The 14,961-nt window shown below is 41.9% G+C and overlaps 2 protein-coding genes across 4 annotated transcripts in view; both read left to right on the top strand.

The window, feature by feature from the left end:
• Positions 1-4,190: 4,190 nt before the first annotated feature.
• EXO5 (exonuclease 5) lies at positions 4,191-14,293 on the top strand. Of its 3 annotated transcripts, none has more exons than XM_047871709.1 (3): positions 4,191-4,244; positions 4,788-4,868; positions 8,399-9,913. In XM_047871709.1, the coding sequence occupies exon 3, from the start codon at positions 8,410-8,412 to the stop codon at positions 9,529-9,531; it is 1,122 nt and encodes a 373-aa protein (XP_047727665.1). In that variant the 5' UTR covers positions 4,191-4,244; positions 4,788-4,868; positions 8,399-8,409; the 3' UTR covers positions 9,532-9,913. The 3 variants fall into 3 exon arrangements, 2 of the variants coding, with proteins under 2 accessions (XP_047727665.1, XP_047727664.1); XR_007154886.1 differs by lacking the exon at positions 4,191-4,244 and adding an exon at positions 14,283-14,293 and having other exon boundaries at positions 4,827-4,957; positions 8,399-9,762; XM_047871708.1 differs by lacking the exon at positions 4,191-4,244 and having other exon boundaries at positions 4,827-4,957.
• LOC125172989 (zinc finger protein 684-like) overlaps positions 4,827-14,961 on the top strand; it is a 29,904-nt gene continuing 19,769 nt past the window's right edge. Inside the window, exon 1 of the mRNA XM_047871704.1 lies at positions 4,827-4,957. The gene's annotated coding sequence lies outside the window, so the exon portion shown is untranslated. The remainder of the gene's footprint in view (positions 4,958-14,961) is intronic.

Here is a 14,961-nt window from a genome sequence, read left to right as displayed (position 1 = left end):
GTGACATTTGGGGGCCCCTGGGTGGCTCAGTTGGTTAAGCATCCAACTCTTAATTTCAGTTCAGGTCATGATCTCACAGTACATGAGACTGAGCCCTGCCTCGGCTTCATGTGCTGACGGTCCGGAGCCTGCTTGGGATTTTCTTTCTCCCTCGCTCTCTGCCCCTCCCCCACTCGTGCTGCACACACTCTCAAAACAAATTAAAAAAAAATTTTTTAAGTGACATTTGGTTTCTTTCAGCAGGTCGTACATTATGGCTGACATGCAAAATCTGGTAGAAAGATTGGAGAGAGCATTGGGCTGCCTGGAGGCAGTATCCCATGCCTCTGACATGCACTGTGGCTATGGAGACAGTGCTCCATATGTGCAAACATTTGACTCACTGCTTACCGGTCCTGTGGCAGAGTGCCTGAAGATCAGTAAAGAGATTGAGAGAGATGTACAAAAACATGAGGAGATGGTCCACACAGTTCTGAAGTTGGAGCAAACTCTTGGTTACAGCCTCTCCATGCCGGCAGCCAGCAGGCAGTAAGCTTTCTGATTTGTTGGCAACCATCTCAGAGCAGATCCAAGAAGTGATAACCTTCCAGGAGTTCTGCCTCACCTCCAGACTTGGACTCATCTTTCTATATTCCCCACTGCTGCTAACATGATCATTCTAAAACGTATTCAGTCGAAATTAATCTAATTACATTGCTTAAAATCCCCCAATGGGTTCTCATAACTTGAAGATAAACTTCATCTTCTGTATTCTTCTTAATACAGAACACTTGGTATAGAGCATTGCCTACTTTTCTGGCAGCATCTTCCAAATTTCCCATACATACTTCCAAATTTCCCAAGCATACTTTGCTCCAGCCATAAGGATCTCATGGTCCTGCAAATGTTCCATACTATTGCATGGTTTCTGGTCCTCAGCTGTGCTATTTTTCTTCCTTCTGCCTAATTTCTTTGTTCAGTTAGCTCCCCATCCTCCCAGATGTAACTTGTGTCACGTCATCAGGGACTACTATACAAAATTATGTCTTCTTGGAGGAGCACTTGGAATTCTTGGCTGAATTTACTAAATAAAGTGATAGACTTTATATTCAAGGATTTTTTTTTTTTCAAATCAGAGAATGACACCATGGGGTTTTAACTTTATAACATTATTCTGGAATCAGTGTGTAAGACTATGGGGTCAACATGAAACAATATCCATACAATAGTGCACCACTTCAATTTGCTTCAAGTTGTTGCTTGCTTAACTTTCTTTTCTTATCCTTGCTACCATGGGTTTGCACTTTCAAAAAGAAAAAGAAAAAAAAATCTAATCTTTGCTTTAGGCTCTGTTTTCTGGAAGACTCTGGCTAAGACAAACTTATAACCCCAGTTTGATTAATCAGGAAGAAGGGAGAATGTTTGGATTTGTTTTTGAGGTATTAGGGAAATAGACTTCCTTTTTTCCCCACTAGATGCAAATCTGGAAGGCTATATCCCTGGAAGCTACCAGCAGTATAAAAGGAGGGAGGTTGCTTTGAAATGAGCAAACACAGAGGAAACTGATCCAAGAAATGAACAGAAAATTTAAATCCCATCACACTATTTGACCCTGGATCAAGCCTCACCTGAAGGTAGAGCCCCTGGCTTTTGAATCTCTTAAAAATGAATAAACTCTAATTGATTGAAGGCTTCAAATGTCCTACATCTGAAGCTGCCTGTGTTTAGAAAAAGGCCTCAGTCTTATATCCTTGGCTCATTTCCAACTCCCTCAACTTCTTTAGGGCTATCTCCTCTGGCTTTCTCCAAGTAAGCAATGCCCTTTTCAATGATCAGAAATAGGTGTTTGGCTGAAGAGAGGCTGATCTTTTTTGTTTTGTTTTGTTTTTTGAGAGGCTGATCTTAATATGTGGAAGAAAAGATTCTCAAATACAGAATATTGCCAGTGGGCTTCTCTTGAGCATATAACAATTCTGTCAATTATTGTTCTAGCACCTGTGAGGAACACAAACTTGAGCAAAATAAATTCCCTGCCCTTAGACTCTGATGCCCTAGAGGAGCGCTGTCCAAGAGAAATATAATGTGAGCCACAACACACATGTGATCCATATATGCAATTTAAAATTTTCTGGGCAGCCACAGTAATACAATAAAAGGCAATAAGGAAAATTAATTTTATAATATATTCATTTAACCCAATATTCCCAGAATATTATAATTTCAACATGTAACCAATATAAAAAATTAATGTGTTATTTTCATTTTTGGGGGGGTACTAAGTTTTCAAAATCTGGTATTAAGTCATCTCATTTTGGACTAGCCACATTACCAGTGCTCAAGAGCCGCATGTGATTGGTGGTTACTTCATTGGCCAGTGCAGCTCTAGAGAGTAATCATACAGATAAACACTTTTATCCTATAGACTCTTATATGGTAGACTGTAATCAGGGCTATGTTGGGAGGTACAAATTTTGCGCTCTTCTAGCACCTGTGAGGAACACAATGTATACACAGTGTATACATTGTATGCAATGTATACAATGTATATGTAGTGACAAGCCCGCACTTCTTAGGATAGCCTTTTGGAGAAAGGGCATGGCATTGTTAAATTTGAGTCCCTCAGTGTTGAGAATGAAAGCTTTGGGTAACATGGTCCTACTGTCTTGGGAATCTCTTCCGTTTCACTCCCCTCTGCATCACCCCTCCCCCAAACTTCATTTGAAGATAGGTGCATGTGGGAAAGGGTTGAAAAAAGGCTTGCCTGGCACTGGAAGTTACATTTTGGCTACAGAAGGTTATAGTGGGGAGGAGGCAGAAACCTCCAGCCTCAGTCCAGCAACACCTACTCATTTCACTTAATTAAAAAGATTTCTCTCAACTTTCATATTTCTTAGATCAAGGATGTTTTCCTACCCAACCACAAAATCACTATCATACCAAGATACTTATAATCGATAGATACTATTATCTAATATACAAGTCACATTTAATTTCCCTAATTATCCTTTCTAGTATTTTCTATTTTACTTTTAAGAGATCCTGGGGCGCCTGGGTGGCTCAGTTGGTTGTGTGGGACTTTGGCTCAGGTCATGATCTTGTGGTTAGTGGGTTCCATCCCCAAGTCCGGCTTTGTGTTGACAGCTCAGAGCCTGGAACATGCTTTGGATTCTGTGTCTCCCTCCCTCTCTCTCTCTCTCTGCTCCTCCCCAACTTGCACTCTGTCTCAAAATAAAAATAAAACATTCAAAAAATTAAAAAAAAAAAGAAATCTTTTCCCTATTTTGAAGTCCAAACAATACTGTATTATATTCTAAAAGCTTTATAGTTTAGCTTTTCACATTTAGAACTTTAATACTCCTGGAATTGATTTTTGTGAGGAAGTAAGATAAGAGGTATCATAGATTTTTTTTCATAAGGATACCCTGCGGTCACAGAACCTTCATTGAAAGACCATCTTTTCTCCGTTGCTATGCGATGCTACCTTAATCGTAAATCAAGTGTCTCGTATGTGATAAAAACGTAAAGAAAAGCAAGGAAGTGACTGTCATAAAAATCAGGCCAGTAGTTTCCTCGGGAAGGAGGCATGGGAGTGTATTTGGAAAGGGCTTGTCACTTTTCTGCTTTTGATCTAACGGTGACCTATGTTTTCAATACTTTTATTTGCCTTTGTTTCCTATTTCAGAATAGAGCTGTTATACTTCCCAATAAAAAGGCTAAGACGGGCGCCAGCATCTTTGCAAAGGGAGTTTGTGGTTGTTCTCAGCTGGGAAAGCTGGCGCGAGGGGCAGAGCGGGTGCGGAGTCCAAGAGAGGCAAAGCCAAGACGCCGCCGGTGCACCGGGGACAGGGACGCGCCCACGACGCTCCCGGACCCCCGCCTGGAGGGGCCGCAGTGAGAGCTTCTGGGACAGGTGACAGCGCAGTTCCGTCCGGAGATAAGCCACACGCACAGCCAGCCGCCCGCGGGGACAGCCCGCCCAAAGGCTGCAGCTCGCCTTTAGCGCCCTGCTCGCCCCGCCGCTAGAGGGAGTCCGCCCCGCCGTGGACTGAAGAAGCGTGCTGCGCCGCCCCGGCCTCTGGGAGGGGGCGGGCCTCGGGCGGCCGCTGGGCATTCTGGGCCAGCGCTCCAGCCGCGTCTCTGGGCACCACCCCGTAGCGGAGAGCTTTGTGCTCAAGCTCCCCCTGCAGGTCCGCGGTGGAGCCCGGGAGCAGTGACGAGGCCGCGGCGGAGCCGGGGAGAGCCCGGGTTTCGGAGGAGTAGCCAAGGTTAGGATCAGGCCGGCGAATGGGTGGCTGAGCGGCTGCGGTGTGGAGCCCTGGGGTCTGTTCCCGCGGTTGCCGCGATCCCCGGGCGGGAGCGGCCCCCGGGCAGCGGCTTGTCGTGTCTGCCTTCGCAGGCCAGACTCCTGTGGGTTCTGGCCCTTTCGTGGAGGTCCGCTGGGACCTCTTCCCGAGGCCGGCGACCCCTTACTGTCATTTCCGGCTCCTCCAAGACATTGTAGGGAGTGCTCAGTAAACTTTAGGACGGGCATGGAATTGCTGGGGCGACAGTGGTCTGGGGCGGGTGGAAAGGTCCTGGCTGAAGGCAAGCGCTGTCGGAGCCCACAAGTCCGGGCTGCACCGAACAAGTCAGAATGTAGAGGGTGAAGGTAGTGGCAGTGCCACAGGCAGCAGGAACCCATCAGAGAAGAAAAGCCTCTCACCTGGGGTCTTTGCTCAGCACCCGGGCTGAGGTTTGGGGCTGGAAGAGGGAACTGGTCTTGGAGCTCCTGGGGAACTTTGGCTATTTTTTTATTCTCTTGTTTGCAGGGAGCGAGGATTGAATTAAGTAACTACATCCGGGGTGTGGAGAAAACGAAGAAGTCTTGGAGGATTTGATCCAGGAGAGAGGCAAGCATTACCTAGCTTCTGGGATGGGCAACAGCCTGTGCAGTGTGGATCAGAGAGGAGGAAATGCCACAATGTGAGGGACTGGACAGGTGAGAAAGGAAAAGTCCCCATTCTACCACAGCAAGGCACAGAGTTGCTAATCTGGATTCTTCAGTGCAGACCTGGTTTTTCAGAGCTCCTTTCTCCTCCCCTACCCCTGTCATTTCAGCATTCTGCACTGCCTGGTAAGGGGAAAGATCAGCCAAGTCCTAGGGGAGTAGAAGTTTCTTCTCTCCTAAAGTTTAGACTCAATTTGTCAAAAGGAATAGAAATGCTATCTCGTCTCTTCCTTGAGTAGGGGAAGGAGATCCACATTTGTTGAATGCTAGTATGTTTATTTTGTTTTATCACTATTTTGAGTAGCTGAGGACAGTTGGAGGGGATACTGTGTCAGTAGCGTCAGGAAAACGAAGAACTTGCTCAAGAGCACTCATAAGGCAAGTGGCATATTACTGAATACTACTGACCTAGTCAGGATTAGGTTTAGAATCTAGATCCCCACGACCCCCAGACTCTTGACACTATGCTGGTATTTCCCAAACGTTTCATTCATTTACCACCTGAGGATTGTTGCCATTCCTGTGTACTACCTGTATTGTTATTTTCATGTTTAAAATTTTAAAATTTCATTTATTTAAAGACCACACTTGTCCTAAGAAACACTCTCTATGAAATGATGCATTGGATTTATGCATTTGAATATAGCTTTATATGCTAAGATGTGTCTAAAAATGTTGAAATCATTTGAAGTCATCTCATGTGAACCATGTGAAATCATCTCATGTCAGAAAAATACAAACTGCATTCGGAGACAATGTGCTGTATTATGCCCTTGCCTGGAATTTTTCTGTGCAGGAAAGTCCAGGCAACACATCTGAGTCTAAATTGCTCATCCCCAGTGTATTGTTTTCTTCCTTTAGATGAGCAATTTCACAGAGAATGCCTCCTTTTTGTTTCTTCTCTACAGAACATTTTGCTTAACCTGTTCGGGGCTACCCTATTCTCAGTATGTAAAACAAGTAACAAAGTTCATAACTTTCAGGAGCTTACTCTCTCTCTGCCTCTCCTTCTCCCCCTCCCCCCCCACCCCCACCCCAGGGAGTTAGTATAGACACATAGACTAATCTAAATCACTACTGTCCAAAAAGAACATTTCTATCGTCAGAGGAGTGTTCTATGTCTTTGCCTTATAATGTGGTACCCCCAAGCCACATATAGCTACTAATTACTGGAAATGTGCCTAATGCAGCAGAGAAATTGAGTTTTAAATTTTATTTTATTTTAGTTAATTTAAATTTAAGTAGCTGTATGTGGCTGGTGGCTACATATTGGCCAACCCAGATCTATATATTTGAAATAAAATGTTTTCAAGGTCAGTTGATTTAGATTTAGATTTAGTGCCCTCCCCCAGCGGGGGAAAAACACCCAAAGTGTACATGTTAATTGCCATTTAACTTCATTTTCTTGACAGAAGATGAAGATTCTTTCCAACTTTCAGGGACTTCATGGTCCAAATAACATTAACCATTTTGAAACTGTCATCATCCAAGGCACATTTATAATTTGAGACACTTATGTAAATGTGCATCTTCTGTGTTTTATCACTATTGAAGTATCCTCTAAAGCAATAACTTTATAGGATATAAGCAGAAATCTTAGCATTGCATTACTTTTGTTCATTGCAAATAACTTCTCTGCCAGCTGTGTATGTTTTCTTTCATTAGGGACATTTAGACTATTTAAAAGTGACTTAAGTACAACCATAGCAAATATTAATACCATTTTCAACATATCAGTTCTTAAGTTTTTAATAGGGAATTTGGTGCATTCGGTTTCTTCATTGCTTAATAGCAAAGAGGAAATTTAGTTCATAGTTACCTCAATCAGTTTAAATTCTGCGTCAGATTATTTTCCTGGCACCCAAAGTCCAATACTGGTGGACTGGTCATACCTTGTTTTGTTTTGTTTTTAACCTATGCTAGGTTAGATATGTGAGATTAGGAAGAAGGCTTAAAAAGAATATCTTTACAAAATAGTTTGCCTAGTTTCTTAGGATTAAAAATGTTTGAGAGACAAAACAAATCAAACATAATGTGTGGTCTTTGTTTCCTGATTTAAAGAAAAGCTATTTAAGACATTTTAGGGCCGCTGGGGAAATTTGAATAAGGAAGGGAGTATTAGGGAATTATTAATTTTGTTACTTGTGATAACAGTAATGTAGTTAATGTAGGAGAATGTCCTTATCTGGAAATGAATGCTGAAGCATTTATATCTGAAGTGTTAGGAGATCTATAGTTTACTTTAAAATAGCCAAAAATGCACACATGAAAGATGCAAATATAGCAGCATGTCAACAGTTGTTTAGGTGTTGTGTATATATATAGATGTTCATTGTTCTATTTCTTTGTATGTGTGAATTTTTTTTGTAGTAAAAATTAAAAAAAAAAAAAAAGAGTACCTGTCCCACAGTAGAGTAGTGAGATATTGGATGTGAAGCACTTGGCTCAATGTCTAGCACTCAATAACTGCACAATAAATATTCAATATTATAGCAAATACTGTAGTATTTTATTAGTGCTTATTGACAGATATTTTCCATCATAAGCTAATTTCTTGTGGAGAGAAAAAATAAACTTAGTGGGAAACACCAATTTCTGTTAGGATAATTTATAAAGTCAGTAAGGATAAAGTAAAACCCACCAAGAGCTTTTCCTCCTTGCCATTTCCTTAGTATATTTCAAATCTTGAAAGCAACGGATTTCCACATGTTGCTGTGAACGTCCTCTCTCATGACTTCATGCTATTACCTTTTTTTTAAAAGTTTATTTATTTTGAGAAGGTGACAGCAGGGGAGGGGCAGAGAGAGAAAGGGAGAGAGAGAATTCCAAGTAGGCTCTGTGCAGAGCCTGACGTGGGGCCCGAACCCACAAACCATAAGATCATGACCTGAGCTGAAACCAAGACCCAGATGCCCAACTGACCAAGCTACCTGGGTACGCTGTATGCTATTACTTTGTGTATGAGCAGATCTATTGGTATTTGTCTATAGTTAGTCTTTGAATTTTGCTATACTATGTTGCTGAGAACTACATTGTAAAACAGTCATCATAGAGCTGATTTTTCTCAAGGAATAGTTTGTAATTGAGTTTCATTTTCTTAGTCAAGGATTTTGTATTAGAAGAATCATAAAAGGGGCCATGTTTTTACCAACATTGCTCCAACATTTACAAAGATCTATACATTTCTAAATAATGAAATAATATTCCAAGTCAGTAGAACTTTGAAGCAGAAAAAGCAAACCTCAAATCTCCTTTTAAATGAAGAAATCGAGGCCAACGCAATTCTGTCGCGTTACTAGTTGGTCGTAAATAGCTAGGCTTCTTAAAGAATGTAAATAAATAGTCATGATTCTTTTTACCTTATTAGAATTTGAAAGTGCTTTGGATAAATTTGTTATTTGGATAATACATTTCTTTAACACGATATTGCAGGGCCTTGTGCCATGGCAGAGAATGGGGAAGAGGAGACGGGGTCAGTAGAGGCCTCAGGGTTCTCAGACTTGAGTGACTCAGAGTTGCTAGAGTATCTGGACCTGGAAGATACTCAGGAGTCAAGTGCATCACTTAGCAAGCCTGGTCCTTCTTCTGAACTCCCTGGGAAGGATGACAAGCTCACAAGCTTACCAAAATGGAAAAGAGGATTGGATGTCTCATCACCTATGGAGCGATTCCACCTTAAATATTTGTATGTCACTGACTTGTCTACTCAAGACTGGTGTGAACAGCAAATGGTATATGGGAAGGAGCTTCCTGGTTTCTTGGCTCCTGAGAAGGCAGCTGTTTTGGACACCGGTGCCAGCATCCACCTAGCTAGAGAACTAGAAGTTCATGATCTTGTGACTGTCCCCACCACCACTAAAGAAGATGCTTGGGCAGTTAAGTTTTTGAATATATTATCAATGATTCCTGTCCTGCAGTCAGAAGGACGCATCAGAGAGTTTCCAGTGTTTGGAGAAGTGGAGGGTGTGCTGCTTGTTGGAGTAATTGATGAGCTGCACTATACCGCCAAGGGGGAACTGGAACTGGCTGAACTTAAGACACGCAGGCGCCCTATGCTCCCTTTGGAAGCTCAGAAGAAAAAAGACTGTTTTCAAATCAGCCTATACAAATATATCTTTGATGCCATGGTTCAAGGGAAAGTGACCAGTGCTAGCCTAATCCACCACACAAAATTGTGTCCAGACAAGCCACTGGGACCTTCAGTGCTGAGGCATGCCCGGCAGGGAGGCTTCTCTGTAAAGTCCTTGGGTGACCTCATGGAGCTAGTCTTCTTGTCTCTAACACTGTCTGACCTCCCAGTTATTGATATCCTAAAGATTGAGTACATCCACCAAGAGACTGCCACAGTGCTGGGTACAGAGATTGTGGCCTTTGAAGAGAAGGAGGTGAGAGGCAAGGTGCAGCACTATATGGCCTACTGGATGGGCCACCGAGAGCCTCAAGGGGTTGATGTGGAGGAGGCTTGGAAGTGCCGGACATGCAACTATGCAGATATCTGTGAATGGAGGAAGGGTGGTGGGGTGCCCAGCTCCATTCTAGAGCCCCTAGCCAAAAAAGTGAAATGAACAGAAGGGTATGCCTTCAGGAACTTTCAGCCTCCCTGCTCCTAATGTGCTCAGCAGAGGAAAAGAGGACCAATTTTTGAGCTTAGCTTTCATGGAGAATATTCTTATTTTGGTTCTTTTCATATTTCCTCAAACTCTAACCACTCAAGTCAAGACCAAGTTTCAGGGGTGAGTGGGAGGAATCTGGAGCTATAGGTCCCTGGAACTTTGCTGTGAATTGCCAAGAAGACAGTTGCTCATCGTGGCTGGAGCAAAAGGCATCCTTCAGCAATCATTGCTTTCCTAAGAAGATCCTAAACTTTCTGTTAAGTCCCTTCCCTGTTTTTTCTTAGTTAACACTTTCTACATTTTATATAATAAAATAGAATGAAATGCTGTCCAAGTCAGTCGAACTGATTTTTTTTTCATAATCTCAATCCTTCAAAAATGACCACAATAAATAATTGTGTCTTACATGTGTACAACAGAAAATATGAACAAACATATGCTTCATAGTACTTTCACAATAGCAAAACCTAACCCTGGAAACTATCCAGGTCCCCATCATCAGAAGAGTGTGGACAATGTACAGCAACCAAAAGAAATGAGCCACAATGACACACAACAGTGTGGTTAGCACAGTTAAGTGAAAAGTCCCCAAAAGTTACATACAGTATGGTGCCCTTTTTATAAAGGGAGAACCAAAAAATTAAACAGATTTTAAGGAAAATGTGAAGATAGTGAAGAGGAATCTCAGTGCATTTTAGAAGATAGTGGAGCTCTTGATTGCGAACATCACCAAAGAGGCCAGAGGAAAGAATGATACGGACATCACCTGGAAGGAAAAGGCTTGTTTATGCAGTCACTACTGGAGAATTTGCATTCTCCCCTTGGAAGGGGGAGAAGAGTTGGCAGGGTTTGAGTTTATTTTTTATTTTATTTGTTTATTCTTTATTTATTTTATTATTATTTTATTATTTACTTTTTTTTTTTTTTAATTTTAGAAAGAGTGTGTGAGCCAGGGAGGGGCAGAGAGAGAGGATCTTAAGCAGACTCCATGCTCAGTGTGGAGCGTAAGGTGGGGCTTGATCTCACAACCCCGAGATCATGACCTGAGCTGAAATCAAGCGTTGGACGCATAACTGACTGAGCCATCTAGGTGCCCCAGGAGTGGAGTTTCCATATGAACTAGAAGGTCAAGAGGCAGCAGAACATGGTAAATATTGTTAATGTGACTCCATGTTCTTTTTTTTTTTAATTTAATTTTTTAAATCTTTATTTTTGGGAGAGAGTGAGAGACAGAGCATGAACGAGGGAGGGGCAGAGAGTGAGGAAGACACAGAATCTGAAGCAGGCTGCAGGCTCTGAAGTGTCAGCACAGAGCCCAATGCAGGGCTTGAATTCATGAACTGCGAGATCATGACCTGAGCCAAAGTTGGACGCTTAACCAACTGAGCCACCCAGGCGCCCCAATGTGACTCCATGTTCTATGTGAACTGGTAAAACCTGGACATTTTTGGAGTTACAGTAGATTACCTCTGGAGGTGTTTTGAGCTACACACAACTTTTCTTATGGACAATGGGAATCTTGGGGTAATAACTCTCATTTACTGAATGAATATTATGTGCCAGGCATCATGCTTAGCACTTTGATGATTAAATCTGTATATCCATTAATTATCCCTGATGAGGGAATTGAGGCTTAGAAGGGTTATAAAACACAGTGGTGAAAGTGGTAGACTCCAGCCTAGATATGTCTGACTACAGTGCTTATGTTCTTAACCATTATACTGTAAAGTATTTCTCGCTGTTGTTAAGCCCCCTACATGGTATCTTATTCTAGGCCCTAGGAAGTTTGGAATCAAATTGGGGGCATAGTAAATAAACTGGACTTTATAGGATCAAGAGTATTAAGCTAACAGTCTTCAAGAAAACAACTTGTCAGGGTTCTGATGGCATCATGTTGGATATACTAGAAGGTTTAAAAAGAGGGAAAAGAAAAATAAGTTGGTTTCAGACAGTGACATTGTCAGAATTCAGTAGTTCTGTAATTCAGTAATACCCTGAGCTCTCAAATCCTTATTATTTTTTAATGTTTATTTATTTTTGAGAGAGAGACAGAGTGTGAGCAGGGGAGGAGCAGAGAGAGGGAGACACAGAATCTGAAGCAGGCTCCGGGTTCTGAGCTGTCAGCACAGGGCCCCATGCGGGACTTGAACTCACGGACCGCAAGATCATGACCTGAGCTCAAGTCAGATGCCCATCCGACCGAGCTACCCAGGAGCCCCTCAGAGTTTTATTTTAAGTTAACATCTCCTAGTCATCACTTTATGGTTTCCCACAAGGTAAGTTGAGACATCTGTAGTTGGGGTCACCCCGGGATCATTGATGCTATTCTCTACAACAAATGCTTCCCGGGTTTGCAGCCTCCACATAGCTAATAATGTCATCTTTTCCTTGCAAATTCTGCCTAAAGGTATCTGAACTCCAAATTATGGACCTCTTGAATATTCAGTGAGCAGTTAAAGAAAAGAGATATCATAACAAAGCTATTTCTTGATTTTTTAAAATTTGCTTCCTTTAGTAAATAATTTAATCCTATTAAATTTGCGTCCCTCTGCTTATTTTTAATGAGGAGTTTAATCTTTTAAAATTATTCTTAAAGGCCAGTTTGTTGCATGTCTTTTAATTTTCTCCATGGTGGATTTTTCTTTTTTCTTTTAACATTTATTTATTTTTGAGAGGCAGAGAGAGACAGAGCATGAGCAGGGGAGGGGCAGAGAGAGAGAGAGACACAGAATCCGAAGCAGGGGAGGGGCTCTGAGCTGTCAGCACAGAGCCCAACACAGGGCTCGAACCCTCAAACTGTGAGATCATGACCTGAGCTGAAGTTGGACGCGTAACCAACTGAGCCACCCAAGCACCCATTCTTTTTTTTTTTAATTTTTAAAAATTTTTTCACTGTTTAGTTTTTGAGAGAGAAACAGAGCACAAGGGAGGGGGGTGGGCAGAGAGAGAGGGAGACACAGAATATGAAGCAGGTTCCAGGGTCTGAGCTGTCAGCACAGGGCCCGATGCAGGGCTCGAACTCACGGACCATGAGATCATGACCTGAGCCAAAGTCAGACGTTTAACCAACTGAGCCACCCAGGTTCCCCCATGGTAGAATTTTCTGATTAAATAATACATGCTTATTATAAAAGTACATTAAAATGTAAGGAATAAGTTACTTCCTTTAAAAATTTTCAACTATTGCTTTGGTTATTGCTTCTCTTGTTTTGTTTTGTTTTTTTAATTTTTTTTTTCAACGTTTATTTATTTTTGGGACAGAGAGAGACAGAGCATGAATGGGGGAGGGGCAGAGAGAGAGGGAGACACAGAATCGGAAACAGGCTCCAGGCTCTGAGCCATCAGCCCAGAACCTGACGCGGGGCTCGAACTCCCGGACCGCGAGATCGTGACCTGGCTGAAGTCGGACGCTTAACCGACTGCGCCACCCAGGTGCCTCTGTTTTGTTTTGTTTTGATTCTCTGATATTCATCAGAGAATCCATATGTTTAGAAACCCTGCTGGTGTGGTGAGTGTGACAAGAGCCACAGGTAGAATATAGGACTTTAAGTTCTTCAGAGAGATTATATGAGAGAAAGGCCCCATAAAGGTGTGAAGAGAGATAGAGGTTTTAGTGATAGCTCAAAACGTAACATCTATTAGAGTATAGTAGGAGAGGAACCAAAGAAGTGTGTTGTGCGTGGTAAGAGCTTCAGCCAAAATGCAAATATTTCTCCATGTACATCACAGTCCACACTGGAGAAAAACTTTATACATGTGGTAATTGTGCTGAGGCCTTCAGAGCTCAAGTCTTCATATTCATCAGAAAGTACATTGCGGAGGAGTTTAAGGAGCTTTGGTCAAAGCTTAGATGATCAAAATAATCTTTTCACACATAGGGACCTATGAAAGTCAAGAATGTGCCAACGTTTTCAGTTACAGCACAGGTATTCACATTCATTGCACAGGACATAGGAGAGAGAGTCCATAAAAATGAAAGTAATACACAATAGTATGGGGCTTTAACACCCCACTTACCTCAATGGATAGATCATCTAGACAGAAAGTCAATAAGGATACATTGGCCTTATGACACCTATTAAATCCATCTGATAGGTGTCATAAGGCCAATGTATCCTTATTGACTTTCTGTCTAGATGATCTATCCATTGAGGTAAGTGGGGTATTAAAGCCCCATACTATTGTATTACTTTCATTTAAGAGCACATGGGACATCCCGTAGGATACATCATAGGTTAGGCCACAAGATGAGTCTCTAAACTCAAGAAGATTGAAATCCTATCAAGCATCTTTTGCAACTACTGTGGTATGAAATTAGAAATCAATTACAAGAATAAAACTGGAAAAAAACACAAACACATGGAGACTAAACACCTGCTGCTAAACAGCTAATGGGGCAATGAATAAATCAAAGATGAAGTTAAAATCACGTTGAGGCAAACGAAAATGGGCATACAACATTCCAAAATCTATGGGATGTAGCAAAAGCAGTCCTAAGAGGGAAGTTTATATTGATATAGGCTTACCTACCTCAAGAAACAAGAAAAATCCAAAATAAATGCCTTTATACCTAAAGGAACTAGAAACAGAAGAGTAAGCAAAGCCCAAAGTTAGTAGAACAAAGGAGATAAGAGCAGAAATAGGTGAAATAGAGATTTTAAAAACAATAGGAAAGGGGTGCCTGGTTGACTCAGTTGGTTAAGCATCTGACTCTTGATCTCAGGTCAGGTCATGATCTCACGGTTTGTGAGATTGAGCCCTGCTTTAGGCTTTGCACTGACAGCGCAGAGCCTGCTTGCAATTCCCTCTCTCTCTCTCTCTCTCTCTCTCTCTCTCTGTCTCTGCTCCTTCCCCACTTGAACTCTCTCTCTCCCTCCCTCTCAAATAAACTTTTAAAATAATAAATAACCATAGCAAAGATCAATGAAATGAAAAATCAGTTCTTTGAAAAGATAAACATAATTGATAAACTCTAGGCCCACTCATCAAGACAAAAAGAGAGGGCGCCTAAATAAAACCAGGAATGAAAAAGGAGAAGTTACAACTGACACTACAGAAATACAAAGGATCATAAGAAACCACAAAGAACAATTATATGCCAACAAATTGGAAAACCTAGAAGAAATGGATAGATTCCTAGGAACATATAACTTTCCGAAACTGATTTACAAAGAAATAGAAAATTCGATGGACCAGGGTGCCTGGTTGGCTCAGTTGGTTACCTGTCTGATTCTTGATTTTGGCTCAGGTCATGATCTCATACTTCATGAGTTGAGCCCCTGCTCAATCTGCACTGATGGCACGGAGCCTGGTTGGGATTCTCTCTCCCCCCTCTCTCTACCCCTCCCTTGCTTGCTTGGGATTCTCTCTCCCCCCTCTCTC

The sequence above is a fragment of the Prionailurus viverrinus genome, chromosome C1 (genome assembly GCF_022837055.1).
Source record: "Prionailurus viverrinus isolate Anna chromosome C1, UM_Priviv_1.0, whole genome shotgun sequence".
Taxonomy (NCBI): Eukaryota; Metazoa; Chordata; class Mammalia; order Carnivora; family Felidae; genus Prionailurus; species Prionailurus viverrinus.
The sequence above is the reverse complement of the archived record's forward strand: the minus strand, read 5'-3'. Positions and strand labels throughout refer to the sequence as shown.

Bases quoted from the DNA above. Each gene is read 5' to 3' on its own strand.
- EXO5 (XM_047871709.1), top strand. From the start codon at position 8,410: ATGGCAGAGAATGGGGAAGAGGAGACGGGGTCAGTAGAGGCCTCAGGG.